This window comes from Urocitellus parryii, chromosome 7, assembly GCF_045843805.1.
Source record: "Urocitellus parryii isolate mUroPar1 chromosome 7, mUroPar1.hap1, whole genome shotgun sequence".
Lineage (NCBI taxonomy): Eukaryota > Metazoa > Chordata > Mammalia > Rodentia > Sciuridae > Urocitellus > Urocitellus parryii.
Genome location: NC_135537.1, coordinates 144132372 through 144152772, shown reverse-complemented (window position 1 = coordinate 144152772; position 20401 = coordinate 144132372). Strand labels below are relative to the sequence as shown.

The window sequence follows — 20401 nt, the reverse complement described above, 5'->3', positions numbered from 1 at the left end:
GGAGTTAATAACGTGACCGTCCAACAAGGCTCCCCTACAATCCATCCCAAAGCCTATTCGGGCTGAGCCCTAGCTTCCCTCTCCCGACTCTGTTTCCCCAGCTGGGATTTGGTTAGAAGCTTGCCTATTTTCCAGGAGAGAATAAAGTGCACTCCTGCAAACAAACCCAGTCTTGGATTTGAGAATGAGAGTTCCTGCTTCCCCAACACCAGTCTGAAGGGTTTGCTGACTTGAGTTAGGACACAGAAAATGAAGTAGGAACCCATAGGCAGCTCCAACCATACTTAATGACATAGGATACGAACCCGGAAACTCTCCAAACCAGGACCCTCTTCCAAGGGCAAGGTGGGTTCTGAGAATCAGGGAAGAAGCAGAGTACTTCCAGCTTGCTCATGATAGAAATTAGGCCGTTTAGATCATGCTTGGAATGTGAGATTGTGATTCTAGGTCCCACTAAGGTCTTGAGTCATAGAAGTGCTCCTTATCTTTCAAAATTTGCAAGACACACAGATACTAGAAGAAAAGAGAACACGCCCTTCACAGATGTCACTGCTGGAGCTTGAAACAACTCCATGGAGGCATCTCTGCGGATGCCTGAGCTCTGAGCAGACCTTAAATATCTCATTTTGAGATATACACAAGAGGCATCCTCAGGACTCTTAGGCTGTCTCCCTCCACCCTCAGTTCTCACATACACCCCACCCCCACACCACACAAGTGAATTTGACTCAGTAACCACACATTTGAGGAAAACACATGTATAAATTTACTATTCACTTAGTGGTAGCTAGGTAAAATCGCAGGCATAATGATAAAAAGGAAATAATCAACTTTGCAGTGCTCAGCTTCAGACCCAAGCCTGTAAAGGAAAAGAGGGGCTCAGACGCCTTAGGGACCAGGAAGTAACACAAATAAACACATCAGGCCAGGGGCAGAGTAGAAGGCTTGTGCTTACTGGGAGACTGAACCCCTACCGAGCTCCAAGTGATTGTCCTATTTTGAAAACGCAGTTCAGATTCGCCACGCCTTCTGATTGTCCAAGAGAAGTTGGGGATTCTGATTTTTAGGTGAAACCTCTGGATTCTTAGAGGGTGGCTCAATTTTCTTGAAAACACTAGGTGAGCGAAATTGAGCTGACAGCCCACTCTGCTGTACAGGTGGCGAAAGGCATGCCCCCTAACCCTGGTATGAGAATACCATTCTCCAGCCACCGTCTGCCGTTGCCACAGAGGCATCCACGATGGGGTGCTTCTGCTGTACTCTACACACATGGCGGGACCCCCGAGCCCTGGAGAACAACTAACTCTACAGGGAAAAGTGAAAGGCTCAGCTAAGCCACCCAGGATGGCAGCAGATTGGCCCTCGTGACCACCTGCTTTCCTACAGGACTAAATGGCCGACTGTTCCTGTAGGAAGCCTTCCGGGCCTGGGAGGCTTTTATCTGGCTCAGAAGCCAGGGCAGCCTCTCGAAGGACTTCCAGGTGCTCCTCAGCAGCTGACAGTGACTGGTCAATCCAATCCAGGCCTCCAGTCAGATGACAGGCATTTCTGGTCACTAGCACCAGATGACTGACAGACAGGAGCAAGGCAGTGGTCCTAGGGAAAAAAAAACCCAACAGGATCAGGTTTCCTAAGAAATGAGAAAATTCCCACAAAACCCCAAACAGACACACTCTAGACTAGTGTTCCCCGAGAGGTTGGTGGGTGTGGAACTGAATGGTTCCATGCTCAACAGATTTGGGTTAACAAGGTTAACGGGAGCCTGTCTCAGAGCCTTTGATGGACTAGATTATATCGTCCCTACAGTAAAGGGGGACAGTTAAACACCATGTCCCTGAATGCACCCTTTCTGTTCCCAAAACCTTAGTAAGTTAAGGAGAGGGACCAATGAGAGCAAGCCGGGGCTGGAAAGCCCAGATCCATATTATCTTGAAGGACTCCAGCTTTCTCTCATGCATGCTGGGAACCAGGGTGAGTTACTGTTATCTGTAGAAAGCTACTTTCTTGCAGGTACTCAAGGAGAGTTGCTCGTGGGGATGCTGGTCACCCAAGCAAAGTAAGCAAGCTCATGCTGATGATGTCACTGCTTCTGCAGCCTAACAGATCAAACCCCTCTGTCAGTGGTGACTGGCACAGAAGTAAAGGCACTATGGAAAGGATATGTGTCACTCATCCAGCCAGCTGCCACTGGACAAAAGATTGTGAGGAGAGGGGGTGCCGCATGGCAAAGCACCATGAGGATCCGAGGTGCTCTCTGTCAGCCTGCGCAACTGAACTCTTCTGGGAGCAGTCTCTGAGCTCCTGTGAGCTCTCCCCAATAAACCACAGCTCCCATGCTGTCTCTGGGCACTTTGGGGGGGCCTGTCTGCAACCTCCCTATTTCCCTGGCACTACTGGGCTGTGGACAAGACCCTGATAGAGATCCAAGGGAGACTGTGATATGTGTGTCTCACAGGCATTGCAGAGCATGGAAGCTACTCTCTGCAGCACACCTATGAACATCTCCCAGAAAAGCATTTCGTGAAACAGGCCAGATCTGGCCAACTCAGTGGCCGCATTTTTCCAAGTGCCACACACCTAAAGACAGGATATAAATACGCCAACCTTGAGCACCTCTTACTGATCACCAATCAGTAAGACTCAGTTCTCATTTACCCAAACGTTTTGTTTGTTTTAAAATATTTTTTAGTTGTCAATAGATATTTTATTTATTTATATGCAATGCTGAGGATCAAACTCAGGGGCTCACACATGCCAGGCAAGCACTCTACCACTGAGCCATGACTTGAGCCCTTTACCCAAACTCTTAAAAAAACAATAATAGTAACTAAAAAAATCAAATTGAGGAGCTTTTCGTTTTTGTGTTTTCTTTCTTTCTTTTTTTCTTTTTTTTAGCATTGAAAGAGTCCTTGTAAGACCCTTTTTATATATTGAGTGTGCCTACTGCATTTGGGAATGTGCTGAAGATTACTAATCTGTGGACAAATCTAGGCTGCAGCAGGAATGAGGCAGAGAAAAGCTGGAAGTATCACTGTGTCCTGTGTGCCCAGCGACCTCACACGAGTGTCCATGAAATATAAATCAAGAGTAAAGAATTCTTTAAAGGAGTCTAATCTGGTATAGGAGCATAGAATTTCATAAAGCTATGTTCCCTGCGTATACAGGGAAGGGTCAGGAAAGAAGGGTTTCTGGGTGCCCAGTGGAAGGTATGCACCCCTGCCGCTGTCCTGTCACCTCTGCTCACCAGCTCTGCTCAACCGGGCCCCACAGGGCAGCACTCTCAGCTAGGTGTGTCTGCTTCTGGGGTCCAAAGATCAGAGGGAGCAGTAGGGGATGAAGGGAGGGAAGTCCGGGTGGAATGCAGCCCAGCCGGATGTGTAGTCACGAAAATTCCAAACCTAAGACTGGCTCTTTCTCCTGCGGGGTTTCTGGAAGATGACTGTGTCCACCACCCAGCCAGCCTCTGCTCCGCTTGGCTAACCATTTGAACAGAAGAGAATGTACCCCAACGTGGGTGCGGCCTTGGGAACCCAGCAGAACAGCCCTCTCTAAACAATCCAACCGCTCAACCTCACAGAGCTGATACAGGTGAACCTCAGCGGGAAATGCCGAGCCAGCCCCGCACCCCTCTCACCGTGCATCCAGGAGCTTGGGGTCCAGCGGAGGGTACATGGACTTCACGACATCGTCCACTCTGAGGGGAGACAAAAGTCAAATATTTCACTTTACTTCCTTTTCTCCTTCTCCCCTGTCTGCTGATATTCCAGGCCCACTCAGTGGTTCCTTCCCTCCTGCTTCTGCATTCTCCTGTCTCCTGGCCTCAGGAGGAAGTAGAATTAGGGAGCACTCCACTTCCCAGATGGTCTGAGTTTGCAGTATTTTAACTTTCAGAGGCATTTATTACTTTTGTGTTTGGGGCAGAGTGCGGGAGATGTGGCTTAAGGCAATTACACAGAACACTAAAACACAAAGTCACCAGTTTAATTTGAGTTCAAACCACTCCATTGCTTTTCTTTTACCACGTGGTTCAATCCACGGCTAAGTTTTTAAAATCAGGTTCTGATTTGTGGGGTGCAAGGTTTTGCACCCTCTCCCAGCCGCTGCCCCTAGCTTCTTACTTGGTTAATTTTGAGGATGGTAAAGGGCTGGTTCCTGGTGATTTACCGGAGGTCTTGGCAACAAAGAAAGCAAGGTCCCTGGAACTCAGGGAATGGCCAACTGACAGAGTTGGGTCATTGCTGGGATGAGGCACGTCCACATACCAGCCACCAGATGGCGACACAAACTTAGTACAGCCCTTTGCTCTAAGAAAAGGACTTTTTTCTTTGCAAAAGAGAACCCAAATGAGGGGGTGTAGTTGTTGACTGCAGTCTGCTGGTTGCCTCCCACGTGGGATTCTGCAGACTTGCCTGGAATCTGGGAGGTCTGAATGCTGTGGTTCACCTCCCACCCCATCCTGGAGGTTGTTGGCTGGGCTGGGCATGGGGGCAGTGAGGTCCACTGTGGCAACAAGAAAGGGGTCCCCAGGACAGACCCAGGCTGGACACAGGGCATGGCCAGGAGGTCACTGGAGACAGAGGTGTGGGCACCATTGGGAAACACACTTGCTGGCTTCAGCAGCACCTGGGAGGATGGAGTAGCAAGAGGAGGAGCCGGAGCAGCCACCACAGAGCTGCAGAACAGGCTGTGGAACCCGTCTCACTGGGCTGCTGAATAGGGCTGGCAGCCAGGCACGCTGGGGATGGCGACCCCAGGTGACCCTCTTGACCTGGGAGTCCCTCTATCTAAGCCCTCCTGGCTTCCAGGGAAATATTGGGATGCAGATAACGGAAGTGGCCCACCTCCTGCTTCTTATCGGAGCCCCAACCCTGAGGTCTCCCTGGGCTTCTCTGGTGAAGTACACGGAGACTTCAAGGCCACCCATCACTCACCTGGGGCTGATCCGCTTGGCCACCACGATGATGTCGCTGACACTGGCAGAAGTCTTCATCTTGGCCCCAGAGCCCATCGTCATGGCAACGAGTTTTTCCGTCAGAGTGTGACAAATCTAATGTGGCAGGGAGGACAGAAGTGATGAGGAGCGGCTTGTCCCCTCCGAGGACTTCCGCCACCCCCACGACAAGAAAAAATATGCCCCCCACCCCCGGGTGCCACCACACAGCTGAACCCCTCCCCTAGCGACGGAGTTTGAGTGAGCAGCAGCTCACGGAGGGCAGAGGAGATGGGTGGTGGGGAACCTCAGAGCAAGGAGGTGCTTCAGCTCAGAGGAGTCTAAGCTGAAATAATCCCTCTAATAAAAATCATGTGCCCTGATTTCACCTTCTCGCTTAGGGGGGAAAGCCTGCTTTCTCTGTCTATGCCTCCACCTCATGCTTTAGTCTTCCAAAAGGGGAATAGCTCCCGCACACACAGGGCTGGACAGAGGGCGATTGTTCCCTTTAAGCACATTCTTCAATAAGGGCACAGATTTCAACAATTTTCGAGGGTGATGATGACAGAAGAAGCAGGGGAAAGGCAAATCCACGACACAAGGATGTTTTCATCATCCACCCTCAGTGCCAGCCACCCCCCCCCCAAAGCTCAGTGCCCTCCACGCCTCCCCCAGGTGAGGGCTGAATTGGTCTCTATCCCTGCAAAGAAGTTCCGTTACCTGCCTTGGACTCGGGACTGGAAAATAAGGAGAAAAAGAAGCCCAAGGACCCAGTGGGAAAGGAGCCCAGTCCCCTCCCTTGAACTCCAGCCACAGGGATTCAAAGGCAGGTGATTAAGCAAAGGGACTTGAGATCCCAAGAGGAGGACTAGAAGCCCTTTCCTTGGATCTGGGGTCCTCCCTGGGTCCTCCCTTATACCAATCTAATAAGGCTCCTTCCAGCTAATTCATCTCCCACCACAGGTGCTATTTATCCTCCTCCTCTGACAGGTGCACGAGCCAGGGCACGAGTTAGGACAAGGAAAATGTGATACGGCTTCACTGCTCCCGTCATTATACCTGGCTATCCGTATCTACAATCCTGTCTCTAGCTAAAGTCATATTTTATACACCCAAAGAACTTCCCAGAATTACATAATAAGCCCAGGCTCCGAGGCAACCATTTCCTGCTAGTCTTTCTTTGTCCCAAAAGAGACAGCGAAAGATGTATCATTTGCATGAGGTGGGATAAAGGACTTCTTGATATCTTATATTGAATGACACTGGAGAAAAGACAAAATGATCTCTTTTGAAATTTCAAATAATAACTAGGCAAAGAGACAAAGAGAGAGAGTTAGCGAAGTGAAGGAACTCACACTTGTAATTGGCCAAATATTTGAGTATTATTATGATGATATTAGGTAGGATGGTATCAGACAAGAATTGGGGAGGAAAATGCTGGAACTATAAAATTTACCCAAAATGAAAAATTGGATACAATCTTCCAAAGGATTCAGACACTCAAAGGAAAAAGTCAGGCTGGGCTATAGCTTCGTGGTAGAGGGCTTCCCTTGCAAGAATGAGTCCTTGGGTTCCATTCCCGACACCACAAGAACAAAAAAAAAAAAAAAAAAAGAGAGAGGGAGAGAAAACAATTCTTCCTACAGGTTTAAGAACTCATGATTTGGATTTTTTCCCCACTTTGTACCAGGGATTGACCTCAGGGGTGCTTAACCACTGAGCCACATCCCCAGCCCATTTTGAGACAGGGCTCCACTGAGTTGCTGAGGCTGGCTTTGAACTTGCAATCTTCCTGCCTCAGCCTCCTAGCCACTGGGATTACAGGTGTGCAGTGCTGCTCCTGGCATTATGTGGATTTTTAAACACTGATTGTCCATTTGACTGACTACTGTCACAGCCAAATTCAGTTAGTGAAGACTTTCTAATCACCGAAGTCTACATTCAGAGGCACGGGCTGTACAGGCTGGAGCTCTCTGATAAGTGTGTGCTCAGAGAGAGGCCAGAACCTGCTTTCCCTCAGCAGCCATGTGGACTTGGGTGCGTGGCTTTCCCCTAGGTTGGTAAAAGCGTGGCTCTTGCCCACCTAGGCTGACTTTCCCACGGTGTGAAGAGGACCAGATGAAATAAAACCCACAAAGGGCCTTGAGAATCCTAAAGCAAAACAGACTGAACAGGCAAGAGTGGAAATGCCAAGTGCAGAGTAAAGGACGGACCCTGGCAGAGATTCGGGGCACGTGTTGGGGTCCTTTCCAACTGTCTGTGCCTGGGGTGCACTGGGGACTGCCCTGATGTCACAGGGAAATGGGAGTATTACCTTCAGGATGGCAATGCAGTGGGACATGAGACCCCTGGAGAGACAAGAAGAAGGTGTCATTGCTTATGCAGAGAGCTCCCCTCCCCTCCAGCTACCACCTCTGTCCCTCGCCCAGCACTGACCAGTGGGCACAGGGTACACCACCTCAGAGCAGATGCTTCAGTGTTAAAACAGACAAGGCCCTAGCCCTTCCCTTCCCTCCCACCCCCGCCACCCCACCTGGTCCTCCCACTGGCTCTGCAGACTGTCTATCAAGGCACGCTTTTCTAACTCTGCCCTCGGGTGGACTCTTCCCTCTGTCCAACAAGACCTTCCCTTAGGCTTATCTTCGTGACCTCCTTCCCATCCTTCACTCCCAAGTCAAAAGGCTCCCCTCTGTGGCATCCTTCGTGAAAGCCACCTGGGCCTCCCCACTGCAGGCAAACCTAGACACTGCCTCCTCTGGGTGCCCACTGCACCACCCGCAGAGATGACCTTCAGTTTCTACCGTGTTCAGAACGGTTCCATCTCCCTGCTATTCGAATACCTGCAGGACCGACCCGGGGCCCTACACATAATGCCCCATGACCACGTGCCCAGGGAAGGGAATGACCAAAGGGATAAAGGAAAGAAACCTCAGAGACTCCTGCTGGATAGAGAGTGCCTGAGGGATACTGGGGACCAACGCTTCTTCCTTGGAGCCTGACTGTCAAATTCGTGGCACCCCAATATAACCCAAGCACCTGGGGGTGACTTATAACAATCTTTGCCACACATCTGAGAGCCTGAGGGTTCAGGTCTACCAAACGGGAGGAGAGAGCAAGGGCAGATGCCCTATTCTGATTTCTCCCCATGTCAAGGGCAGGGCCAGGGTAGCCAGTGACAGAAGCAGAGGTCCTGGGCCTTACGAGGCATCTTCAATCCAGTCTTCATTCTCCAGAATGGCCTCGATGTGGGGGTTGGTGATGACGACATCATCCAGCTCTAACTCTGAGGGCTCCGACTGGGTCTCCATGGCTCCGATGAGGTCCACGATGGGCCTGGGAGGGAAGACCCCGTTACGGTCGTGGCCATGAGGTGAGCAGTTGGCTCCACCACACACTCCCTACCATTGTCGTCAGGCCAGCCACACAGAGGTCTGAAAAGTAGTGAGTCCACCCCATTATGGACTAGAACCTCTAAACTTGTGAGCCAAAATAACCCTTTTTCTCTTTATAAGTTAAATATCTCGGTTATTTTGTTATAGTGATGGGAAACTGACTAATATACCCACATACCCACCCAAAGGATAAAGGGGATAACTTAGAGCAGAACCCTGTTATCCTGGATCCAAACCCAACCCTAAAGGAAACACAGCTGAGGATAGAGCATCTGGCTGAATGATGAGTTAGGGAGTCAGGCCAGGGACACCAAAAATACAAGTGGACAGAATGAGATGAGCTACTGAGAAAAAGAATAGAGCTATAATTTTATGATTACAAAAATGTATTAGGGCTACTCCTTCAGGACAAAATAATATCTTTTCATTGCTCATCATCCCTTCAATCCTATACGTCACAGACAGGCCAGAGTCCCTATTACCCAAGCCCACCTGCACCCCCTACTATGTCTGCAGAATCATTCTGGGGGACCTCCTTATCCCACCCCCAAACTCCACTCTCTCCAAGTTAGTCATCCTGGAGAAGTGAGAGAAGGAGAATCACCTCCTCCTTTATAACGGGATCTTGAAAACCCAAGCCACCATGGCATTCTTTGCAACAGCAGAGCTTTCCTAGGCCATGAAAATGGGCACTTAAAAATTATTTAACCACTCAACAGAAAAGCTGATAGAATTAAGATAAAGGTGGAACAGAAACTAAGGGTTAGTTGCCACGGTCCCTTAAGGACCTATCAATTAAAACATCCCTAAACTGAAAGTTGGATCTTCCTTACAAAAAATCCATTTCACACAAAATGTATCATGATGAAATCCGCTATGCAAAGGCAGAAACAGGCCTGGGCTGGGATTTCACGGTAGGAAGCATCTGTTACTTAGCTGTGTGGCTGAGTGTGGGCATGTGATCTTTGTTCCCAGGGGTCTGGTTGGAGAGGGATTTGATTTGTCCCACTGCTGAGATGACCAGCTTTGTACAGATGGCTTTGCCTTTATGCTAGGTGAACATGTTCAGGGACTTTTTCAATGGCTCAGTGAACAGAGAAAGATGTGGCTCAGGATGCTGAGGGCTTAAGGAATATTCTTAAGCTCTGAGGTCTTTATTGGGCAGGACAGCATATGGGTACCATTTCAGAGAGCAAACACTGAGCCAGAGTAGCCCAGCACCAAGCTATTTCTATTCCTCTCTTCTTCCTTCGGGGGAGCCCACCTCTCCTCCTCCACCTCCCCCCCCACAAGACCCACTCACTTGGAATCATACCGCTGCAGCAGATCTCGGGGCCGGCAGTAACGCTGCCTGCACACCACCACCAAGGCTGCAAACGAAGCCAGAAAGATGGTGGCCAGCACCCCTATGGCAACAATCACCACCGTCTCCATGCTTCCCGGTAGCTCCCGACTCAGTCCCGCTCACATCTCCACACAGGCTAATGCCTGAGAGAACGCCAGGTCAGGGCAGACCTAGTGAAGAAGCCAGAAAGAGAAGAGGGCTGCTGAGTCTCACCTGTCGGAAGTGGCAAATAGGAAGTGGGTAGAGTGAAGTTCCTCCAACCCATCTGCACAGATCTGAGGGACTAAAGAAACCCAAAGTGCATTATATGACATGCCCAGATTCACCTTTCCCTTTATTAAGAGTTTGCCTCCTGAGTGAACCAAGAAGGGTTGTTTGTTTTGGTACTGAGGACTGATCCCAGGGCCACTGAACTACATCCCTAGTTGTTTTTAATTTTTATTTTGGAACAGGGTCTCACTGAGTTGCTGAGGTTGGCTTCCAAACTTGGGATCCTCCTGCCTTGACCTCCGAAGTTGCTGGGATTACAGGCATGCACCGCTGTGCCTAGCTAGGATGGGTTTTTAAACCTGAGACAAAAGGAAACAATTGGCCATTAATTTTTCATATATATTTTTTAAATTGTGCATGAGAAAGCAGGGAGGAGGTGAGAAGTGTTCACTGAGGATCTCCTCTGTGCCAGGCACTTTGTGCGTTAACTCATCTAACAACGCTATGAGCTAGACATGGGTGTTCCTATTTTATAATTGGGGAAACTGAGGTTCAAGGAATTTGTCCATATTTACATAGTCAGAAAGTAGAAAGGGAAGTGGACTTCCTCTTTCTCAGGAGGAAAGAAGACTGTGGAAACTCTGAAAAGGGTTCTGATCATCATTTTCAGTGCTGGAAACTTACAAATGGTTTCAAAGCATCCACTGCCTATTGCCTGTTTTCCCTCAGGAGGCTCTTTCACCTCTACAGTTATGCATGGCTTAGCAAGAGGGATGAGTTCTGAGATTTTTGTCATTGTGCAAACACCACAGCTATGATATGATCTTACAGAACCACCTTTGTGCATAGGAATTCATCATTTAGTGAAATGTCGTACAAAGGGCATGGCTGTCTTTTTAACTCCTAGGTCAAAGGAACAAGGGCATCTCATGGAAGTACCCATTTCATGTATCCATCTGCAAAAAGGGGTGCTCTGACATGGGGGGTCTCTGTGACCTCAGGATGCCGCATCTCTTCTATCTGCATTTGTCTGTGCGTTATGTCTTAGAGGATCCAAATGCTCTTGGTTGACATTCAGTAGGCATATACTGATCATCTATAATGCACCAAGCTCTGGACTGGAGTCTGAAGATTAGAGATTAAAACAGAGAGAGTGAGGCCAATCTTCAGGAACTGGTGGGAAAGGTGAGAAAGTTAGAAAAACCATTTCAACTCCATGTGCCTGGGCTAGGGGCAGAAGCACCTAGAAAAGAGAGTAACTGCATATGCAGAACATTTTCTGGGAAAGCCTTCTTCACAGGGACAAGTGATGCTTGAGCTGGATTTTGAAGGATGTGTAGGAGTTTGCCGGGGGACAAGGTGGGACCTTAGCTGGCCTAAAATGCCAAGGAGGTCTTCTCCACCACCGCTGCTCTCTCAGAGATGTCTCTTTCATCTCTTTTTCTCTGGTTGTGGGAGGAAGGGGTGTATCTCAGCGTCTGCGCAGCTTTTCCAGGTGGGTGGTTCTGTGTAGTGTCCACCCCACGGCCATGAGCTATTCGTCCCCCGTCCCCCCATCTCCGTCTTTGTCTCTGCGCGTCTGTTTTCCTCTCCACGCACTCTTTTCCCTTCAGCCTCTCCCGGATCAGCGTTTCTTTCCTTTTCTCGCCCCTGCCCCCAGGCCTCCCAGAGCTTCTGGGTTTCCTCTCTTTCTGTGTGTCGGGAGTTTGTTCCTCCGAGTGTGTCTGAGTTCCTGGGCTGTCCCTGCCTTTCTCTGATTGGTTTGTGCGGGCGTTTCTTTGTGCGCTTTTCTTTCTCGGTGTATTCTCGATTTCTGCAAGTTTCCCGCCAGCCCCGCTTTCCCCTCTTCGTGGTCTAAGTCCAGGAGGTTAAGCAGCCCCAAGACCCTCTCTTTCCCCTGCCGGGCCACCCCCCAACCCCAGATCCCATTCCAACGCCCCAGAGTTGGGACCCAGACGGGCATGGAGCGCGCGGCGCGGGGGTCGGACAGCAATCCAGCGCGCAGTTCTAACTTTCCGGCCCAACTTGTGCGCCCCGCGGGACAGGGACAAAGAGGCGGCGCCCCTCCCCCCGGCCGCAGCTGCCCTCGCCCCCGCCGCGCCCCCCGGACCCTCCCCACCCGGTGGGCTCCCCACGGGACCCTCCAGCTGCCGGTCCCCGAGGGAGCTCCGGCACGAGCGCTCACCCACCTGCGGCTGCGGCTGCGGCTCCCGGCGCGCCCGGTGCCTCCCGCGCCCCGCCGATGGCGAAGTCCGGGCGCCGGCCCGGGGCGGCCCTGCAGCGGGGCATGCCGGGAAGCCGCGGGCGGCGGAGGGACCCAGATGCCCTCCCCCCGGCGGCGCATCCAAATCCCCCGCTGCCAGGCGCCGCCGTCCCCGCCAGGCCCCCAGGCTGCCCGGGGGTTGGGGTGGCGGGATGGGGCAGCTGGGAGGCAGACACTAGCGATCCCACGAAGGTTCCTCGTGCCCCCGAGGAGGCCGGGCTGGGGGCAGATGGAGGGAGGGTCCCTGCCTCCCGCGCCCACCCGGTCGGGGCTGGCCATCCAGTGGAGGTTGGGGAGCACCCACCGTTTCCACAGTGCGGCTGGTCACTGATTGAGGTTTTTTACTGTCTGCAAACTGATGGAACCACTCACTCACTAGCTGTGGGCAACTTATTTTTCTATGCTTTGGTTAGTTCCTTTGCTTGTAAGTATTTGAGTTGGTATCGGGGTCAATGACACAAAGCGCTCGGTGCATTGAAGAGTGCCTGGTCCAGGGGAGACAATGAATCAGTAGCCTGATACAGGCAGGACAGTGGCAAGAAGACCTGGCCCAAGCCAGGACTCCAAGGGGCAATTCTGTCCCTGATCCCACACTACTCCAACCTTACTGCAATGGGGGACCACTTCCTTCATAGGGACACAGCTCGGTTCTGGCTAACAGTCATCCCTTGGCCATCCTTCAGGCCTAAAGATGTTGACACCAGGTGGTACAGGTTGTGCTTGGAAGATCAGAGTCCCCCCAGAGGCCCTGGAAGCCGGGTGAGTGCTGTTTGGCCAGGGATTCCCAGAGTCCAAAGTGCCAGAGGCTTGACCTAGGAGAAGACATGGGCTCCAGATGGCAGTATCCCTGACCTTCCTAAGGACAAGGCAGAGCCAGAGTAGGCTGACTAAAGCATGAGCTGGTTCCTCGTGTCCAGGTCTAAGGTCACCAGTGACAAGTACCAAGGATGCAAATTAGTTCCCAGGCAGCTTCTTGCAGCATCTGCAAATCTGTAGCCTCCAGGCCACACCCAGCCCTTGAAAGTATTTCTTTGACTCATGTTTTCTAAAACTCAAATTCATTGCCAACATTTTTGAAAACCAAGAATTCCACTTAGAATTCTAGGTTTCCAGCTTCTCTGAAAAATTTATCAAATCTCCCAAAACTCAGTCCACATTCTGCCGGCAGTAAGAGAAGAGCTACTGCTGTCCCGGGCTTGCTCTCTGGTCCCCGGCCCTCCTCATTGCCCAAACAACATAAGCACATTCATTCACACCCTATTTGCCTGGTCCTGTGGGCAGCTGGGCTTCCCCATCACTGGTGCTCAGGGAAGAGAAGGCTGAAGGGTTTTCATGAGAAAACTGCTGAGCCTGACTTCTGTGTAGGGAAAATGGGTTTACTGTAAAACAGCAAACATTGGAAAGGGTGACTGGGGACAGTCAGCGTCTCCGTTTCTAGGAGATTCTCTGAGATGAGCTGTTTCTAGTTGTCTTGGGTGGTTAGACATTCCATGGTGTTAAGAGATGAAGCCAAACCACAAGATCTTTCGTGACCTCTTCCATGTCTGGGGCTCCAACACTGTACAAGAGATATAAAAAGGAAGCTTTAGCCCCGAGGAGTTTATAACACAAGTAGAAACGATGTGTACAACTAAAAAACAAATTATATAAACAAGTAAATAATAGCTCAGTTGCTGCCTGGAGCTGACAGCATTCATGCCCCAACAAAACAACCCAATGCCCAGCTGCCAGCAGAACAGGGTTGCAGAAAGGTTGTGCTAGGTGCCCTTTCCTAACCAACCGTCTCCCATGTTCTAGCAACTCCCACCATCCCAATCCCCTTGAAGCCTCTCTGGATTAATTTGAGATCTTGTGAGATACTCAGTTTTCTTATTTGTAAACAACAGGAACTATTGCCCACATGAACAGGGGACTTATGGGCAGAGCATGGGGTGCCCACAGAATCATCAGGAAATGGAAGACACAGGTTAGGAAGTGGGGCTGAGTATTGCTGCCCTAAAATGATTCTGACCCTCTTTCCAACATTATCCTTCACTCCAGATTCTGAGTACTGGATAGGACCCGACCCTTCCTGCCCCCACAGTGGGAGGTGAGGTACAGGCACTGTCCTGCCGGAAAATATAGCTAAAGGCAAGGTAGTTACCCCAAATAGGTAAGAGGGATAGTTTCCAGATTGCTCCCCAAAATTCAAATACACTACATATGGTCTCTTATTACCAAGTCTAAACATCAGACAGAGACACTAGGGTCCCCAAATCCAGAGCCGAACCTGGTGATTAGGGAGAAGCCAGAAGACTGGAAATGGTGCAGATCATGAGAAGAGGGAAGAGGCTGGACTCCTGGATGGTGGGTGCAAGCTCCTGCTTCACCCAAGCAAGGAGTGGACATTTATGGGCACCTACTGTATATGCGTTAGACATTGATTAGGCATCTGATGCACCTTATGTCTTTTGATCCTCTCACCAACCTTGAGAAGTCGGTATGATTATGTTTATAAGAGAAAAGAGCCTCTGAGGGGTAAGGCAACTTGCCAGCTATCCAGAGTAGGACAGGGAGTGGAACTCAACACCCCCTGGCCCAGACCACCAAGCCAGGAACCTGATAGCTCTTCCAACAACCTGGATATTGGAACAGGGCAGATTGTCAGCTGCAACAGATAGAGCCAGTCTCTCCTCAACACATACTTCATCCTCACAAATGCACTTACTCTGGCCCTGGGTGGGAGCTAGGTACTGTTCTTCCTGCAGTAAGTCTACTCTACTAGTCCCACTTTGACATACTTTTGCTTTGTTTTTTCTTCTGGTAGCAGCTGCATCATCGTGTCAAGGTCACGAGTAGCTCCTGGGTGATTCTTTTGGCAGCACCTCATGCTGTGCTTTTTACTAATAATAAGCGGTGCCAGCATTGCTTGGCTATCTGGATACCGAGCACCAAGGTACACCATGCTTATGCACTCAGAGAAGCTGAGTATCAAGGCAGAGGTGGAAATTCAGGAGTGACACAGACAGGTGTCAATCACCTGCCTTCCCCTCCACCCCCAGCGCATGTCTCTGGGCAGCAGCTCCTTCCTTCTTCTCAGATAGCACTAGTCTGGCCCAACAAACCCCATCCTGTCTCAATGCTAAAAGCTTCTGGCATTGTCTTTAATCCACACTAAACCCTCAGCAAAACAGCCTCCTTTACCCTACCAGAGAGGTGAAGAAGAACAGAAGCCTGAGTCAGAAAAAGCTGCAAATTGAGGCCTTTTTCCCCTGCTTGCTAGCTGTGTGATCTAAGATTAGTCCCTCGGTCTCTGTTCTCATCTGTAGAATGGGATAATAGCAAAGCCTGTGGCCTGCAGGAGTTTTGAGGCTGAAATGAGACAGCATGTCAAATGTTCGGTCACACAGAAAGTGAATGGGGGTTGCCAGTGCCCGGGGAAAGGAATGAGGAGTTACCATTGAATGGGTGCCAAGTTTCAGTTTAGGAAGATTAAAGAAAGTGCTGCCAGTGAATTGTATGCTTACAAGTGGTTTAAACGGTAAAGCATGTTTTGCATATTCTTTCACAAGTAAAACGAAGTGCTCTTTATAGCATGACATAGAAAAAATGGGACCTCCTCGGTGTTTCTCAAACATGCCAAGCTCAGCCCATGTCAGGGCTCGGCTGTGCCCTCTGCCTGGAATCCTGACTCTGTCATTCCCACGACTCCCTCCCTCCCTTTGTCCAGATGTCTGCTCATGTCACCTCCACCGAGGAGCCCTCTATAACAATTCCTGTCCTTCATGCACCCCAGACTTGGGCACTTATCACTGCCTGACATTTCCCTGATGCACCTGTTCATTATTTGTCTTCTTTCAGAATCTAAAGTCTGCAAGGGCCATGTCAGTGTTCTCTGCTGACCTCCAGTATCTGGAACAGTCCCTGGCACTTAGCATGTGCTCAGTAAGACCTTATGCAAGGAATGAAAATAAAATTGAGCCATCTGCACTTGGCTTTCTACCGTGGAGACCGGAGATAGGAACTCTAGACCCTCGCCCAGCCCTGGTAGCCTGCTGGGTGCGGCAGGAGGGGGAAGCCCTGGGAAACTCTCAGAGAGGGGGAGGCACCAGCATAGGAAAGAGAAGGAAGGTTGACCTGAATTAAAGGATCCTGATTCTAAATCCCTGATTTGACTCTGAGTCCATGCTTGTTTGAAGTGCTGCTCGGGGCCCTTTTATGGACTAGTGAATGGTTTTCCAAGGAAAGTGACGCAGCTAGGGAAGGGTTTGTGTACACAGATCAGGGCTTCTCTGAGCTGTGGGCGTGGACCGAACCCTTGCAGGAGCGGAAAGCCAGAAAACACTCAGGACTGCTAGGGCTTCCTGGAGCAAGGGGCAGGAGCAGGAAGCAGGGAGAAAGTGAGGGTTGGGAGGAGCCTTGGGAGCTAGCTGCAGGGGCATTCAGGCTGAGTTTGCATTTCCTCTCAGTTAAGGCAGCTGAACCAAAGCACATAGAGACCCTCAACAGGGATTTCCCCAGGGGACATTAGGGCATGTGTACCCAGGCCATAGGGGACATGGCAAAGACATCTAAAATCTTCAAAAGACTTTTCCAAAAGCACTCTATAGAGATTATACAGCCTTCCTTTCCATTTTAATATTTAATATTTAGCCTCTTTGGAGCAAATGAAAATCTCTCTTGCTCTAAATATTTAGGGAGTGATGGGTAGATGTACATAAGGGGAAACAGCACCTCACGTTTTATTTAATGCAGCTGAAGTTGGTTTAAGAATGGGTTTAATGCTCTAAATAAAATCATTTGCATTTCTGGCTTTAAATGTGATCCAAAAGCATCTCCTCCCTTTAATGTTTCAGCATGATCATATTCATTTATAATCACTGTCATTTTTCAAACTTTATATATGTCGGGTACTGTGTTGGGCACGCTATCTAGACTACATAATTATTACAATAATTTCTTATAATCGATCATTCTATTGTTAATAATAGATTATCCTCCCTGACCCAGAAGTTATATACATTTCTACAGCTAGTAAGTGATAATCTGGGATTCAAACTAGAATTATCTGTCTGAACAGCTGCGCTATGTACCAGGTACGGTGGCACATATCTGTAATCCCAACAACTCAGGAGGCTGGGGGAGGAGGATCAAAAGTTTGAAGCCAGCCCGAGCAATTTAGCAAGAAGACCATGTCTCAAAATTAAAAAATACAAAGGGCTTTGGATTTAGCTCAGTGGTAAAGTGCCCCTGGCTTCAATCCCCAGTACCACAAAAAGGTGGGGGACGGGGAAAGCTGTGCTACGTGGTGTCACCAAGTGCCTAACTTCAGTGCTTGATCCATAACTTATGTCCCAAATAACTAGCTTTGGATGACCTGAATTAATGCATTTTCAAGATAACATTCACTGAGTGTCTACTCTATTCCAGATGCTTCTTAGATGGTACCCTGTTTAATCATCTCAACAGCTCTGGAAAGGAGGGATTACCCCACTTCACCCAGGGGAACACTAAGTACTCAGGAGGGTCAAGGACCTACCAGAGGTGCCACAGCTAGTCACTGGCAGAGCTGGGATGTGAAGCCAAGTCTGTGGGACTCCGAGTCCTGCATGCTTCTCTTTCAACTACCTCCCGACCTGCTCTGTTAGTTTTTGAAAGGACATCAGGTGTCACCTTCCCGATAGTAGATCGCGTTGCTATGAAGTTATTTCTTTCCTTAAAGTTTATGAAATATGCTTTGGTGTAAATATCATGCTTCAAACATTAAATAATCATGCCAGAACTATAAAAGGTGTTGAGATTAAAAAAAGGAAAAAAAAAGGTGGGGGTGCTGCAAAAAGGGCAAGCTGTTCTGTTATGGTCCTCTTTGTATTGCCCTTGGGCAGAACAGCCTCACACTAAGAGGCACCTGGTTCTTTGGCCCAGAAGTTCAGCCAGCTATGACAAGTGACAGGGACCTGTGATGGGAAGAAAGCTGAGCTTCTCTCTGGACTAAGCTGTTGGGTTCCCGTTGCCAAAAAACACTCAGGGTCACTCCAGGGGAACTGGGCTGCATGAAATAACCACACAAGAGACAGAGATACCTTTCTCTTTGGGGGTCCTGTGATGGCTTCTCTGACCTTAAGGGTCCTCAGAAAGAGAGAGAGAGAGAGAAAGAGAGAGAGAGAGAGAGAGAGAGAGAGAGAGAGAGAGAGAGAGAGAGCATGTGTTGACCCCTTTTATTGAGGAAAAGCCATTCAAATGAGGCAAGGGGTCAGATTTCAGGGGGTTGAGTCTAGCTTCCTGATGTCTGCTGTCAGCAGGTTGACTGACATCTAGGAAGGCCACACCCAAGGGCAGAGCAAGAGAAGGGGACACACAAAGGGCGTTTCCATGGAACATTCTATCCCAAACAGGGCAAAGGGGTAATATCACTAAGGAACAGGTGAGCACAGCTCGACCCATGGGGCTGCAGAAAGGCACCCTACGCATGAAGACACATTTGTTACATTTTTACTACTCTCAAGATTGGGGCTACCCTCTACAGCCACTTGAAGGCGGCCAGATCACTGGAAGTGACCGACAGTGCCTCAAACCAATCAGAAGAGGAAAATGCTGGTCACACGACATGGCGGCCTCCCACACCAAGCCAGATCCCAGTACGTGGGTCAAACAGAGCCAGGGACAATAGGACCTTCTTTGATCACAAAGGACAGTCAACTCTTGGGAGGTGGTGGAGAGGAGGGCAATTTCCCAGGACCACTGTGGGCTAGAAGATGTTGGTGTCACTACCTGGCATTTGTCTGAACCTGGGCAGGGCTTTGGAATGCCCAAAGTCATCCAGGATGCAGGATCTGTCCCAGGACAGCAGGGAACTGGCTGAGAAGTGCGGGTCTAAGCTCTGGAACTAACAGCCTTCGGGGTCTAGGTGGTCCCCTTCTCCCTACTTTATCGCCTTAGAATTCCCGGGGCCAGTGGGACCAAATGCTGAGGGTCAGTTGCGGGGAGAAGGAGAAGCTTGAACACCCCCCAAGTGGAACAGGGCAAGCACCTCCTGGTTTGATGACCTATGACCAAGAAGCTGCACTCCCAGGAGTGGCCACTGGGTGTCACCCCTGCTTCCTAGGCAAGTGCTCTGTTCTGTTCACTAATGACAAAGAATGGTGCAGAGAGAGAATTTTCTTTTTGGAGGCTCAGCATACAGGCCTTCTGTGCCTCCCGTGAGCTCCTGGGTGCTCCCTCTCCCCTCACACCCGGGGCCTTCCTGGTTGGCCTGGATTGCACGGTTGATCACAGAGTATCTCCCCTGCTCCTCTTTCTGTCCACTCAAACTTTGCCTTCTCCAGTCAGCACCGCAGCATGGGATCAGGGAAACTCACACAGAGTGGCTCCGATTTTCATTTCTGATCAAAAACCTAAAACAGACACACATTTGTGGTCAGCTACCTATCCAGATGTGTCCAGAGAGCACTCTCCAACTCCTTTATACAACGACTTCCTATCCAATCCTCAGGTCTCCATGCCCCAACCTCACTTTCATTAGTTTTCATTCAAAACAGAAAAGAGAAATAGGTCCTAACGTCTTCATCTTCCCATTACCAAACCTCCAACCGACCAACGCCTGTGTCCATCTTCTTCCCTTCCACTTCTGCCCTGGGTTCCTAGTGGTCCTGGGTCCTTAAGCTCTCTCTACTTTCCTCTGGACCAGACATCTCCCTCTATCCTGGAGAATTCTCATTATCAGACAACTAAGCTCTCATTTTAAAAATTTCTCTTTATGTCAAGTGACTCTCTGCAGACCAGCCAGTGTCTGTTTTTTGTTTGTTTTGTTTTTTTCTTTTGTTTTGTTTTAACCACTGAGCCACACATCCCCAGCCCTTTTTATATTTTATTTAGAGACAGAGTCTCTCTGAGTTGCTTAGGGCCTCGCTAAGTTGCTGAGCTGGCTTTGAACTCACTATCCTCCTGCCTCAGCCTCCTGAGCTGCTGGGATTACAGGCGTGCGCCACCGTGTGTTCTCTTTCAGTACTACATTTCTCCTTTTGCTTCAATACCATCAAAACCTGTCTCCATTAAGTACCTCCTATTGTCAGATCTGGCTGATACCCACCTTGCACCACAGGGGTGACTTCTTAAGGTCACCTTGATCTCCTTATCACCAGATGCAATGGGCATAAATATTTTATTTTAACTTTGTCCCCCTCGCCCCCCGCACATGCACCACGACTGCGCACAACGTGCTTCCCTCTTGTCTTCCACAGCAGACTCTTTCTGTCTTAGATTTCTCTGCCTCCATTTCCTTT

At 49.7% G+C, this 20401-nt stretch overlaps 1 protein-coding gene across 1 annotated transcript; it reads right to left on the bottom strand.

Annotated features, from left to right (window-relative positions):
* Positions 1 to 770: 770 nt before the first annotated feature.
* Tmem98 (transmembrane protein 98) lies at positions 771 to 12152 on the bottom strand. The gene is made up of 7 exons (XM_026388882.2): positions 12067 to 12152; positions 9626 to 9837; positions 8132 to 8263; positions 7245 to 7278; positions 4932 to 5047; positions 3635 to 3694; positions 771 to 1596 (listed from the first exon to the last, which is right to left on the bottom strand). The coding sequence occupies exons 2-7, from the start codon at positions 9754 to 9756 to the stop codon at positions 1389 to 1391; spliced, it is 681 nt and encodes a 226-aa protein (XP_026244667.2). The 5' UTR covers positions 9757 to 9837; positions 12067 to 12152; the 3' UTR covers positions 771 to 1388.
* Positions 12153 to 20401: the final 8249 nt, after the last annotated feature.

Coding starts and splice junctions, on each gene's coding strand:
- Tmem98 (XM_026388882.2), bottom strand. CDS start 9,756: ATGGAGACGGTGGTGATTGTTGCCATAGGGGTGCTGGCCACCATCTTT. Junction 8,264..9,625: donor CTGCAGCGGTATGATTCCAA/GTGAGTGGGTCT, acceptor CTTCCCTCCCAG/GCCCATCGTGGACCTCATCG. Junction 3,695..4,931: donor GCCAAGCGGATCAGCCCCAG/GTGAGTGATGGG, acceptor GTCTCCCCTCAG/AGTGGACGATGTCGTGAAGT.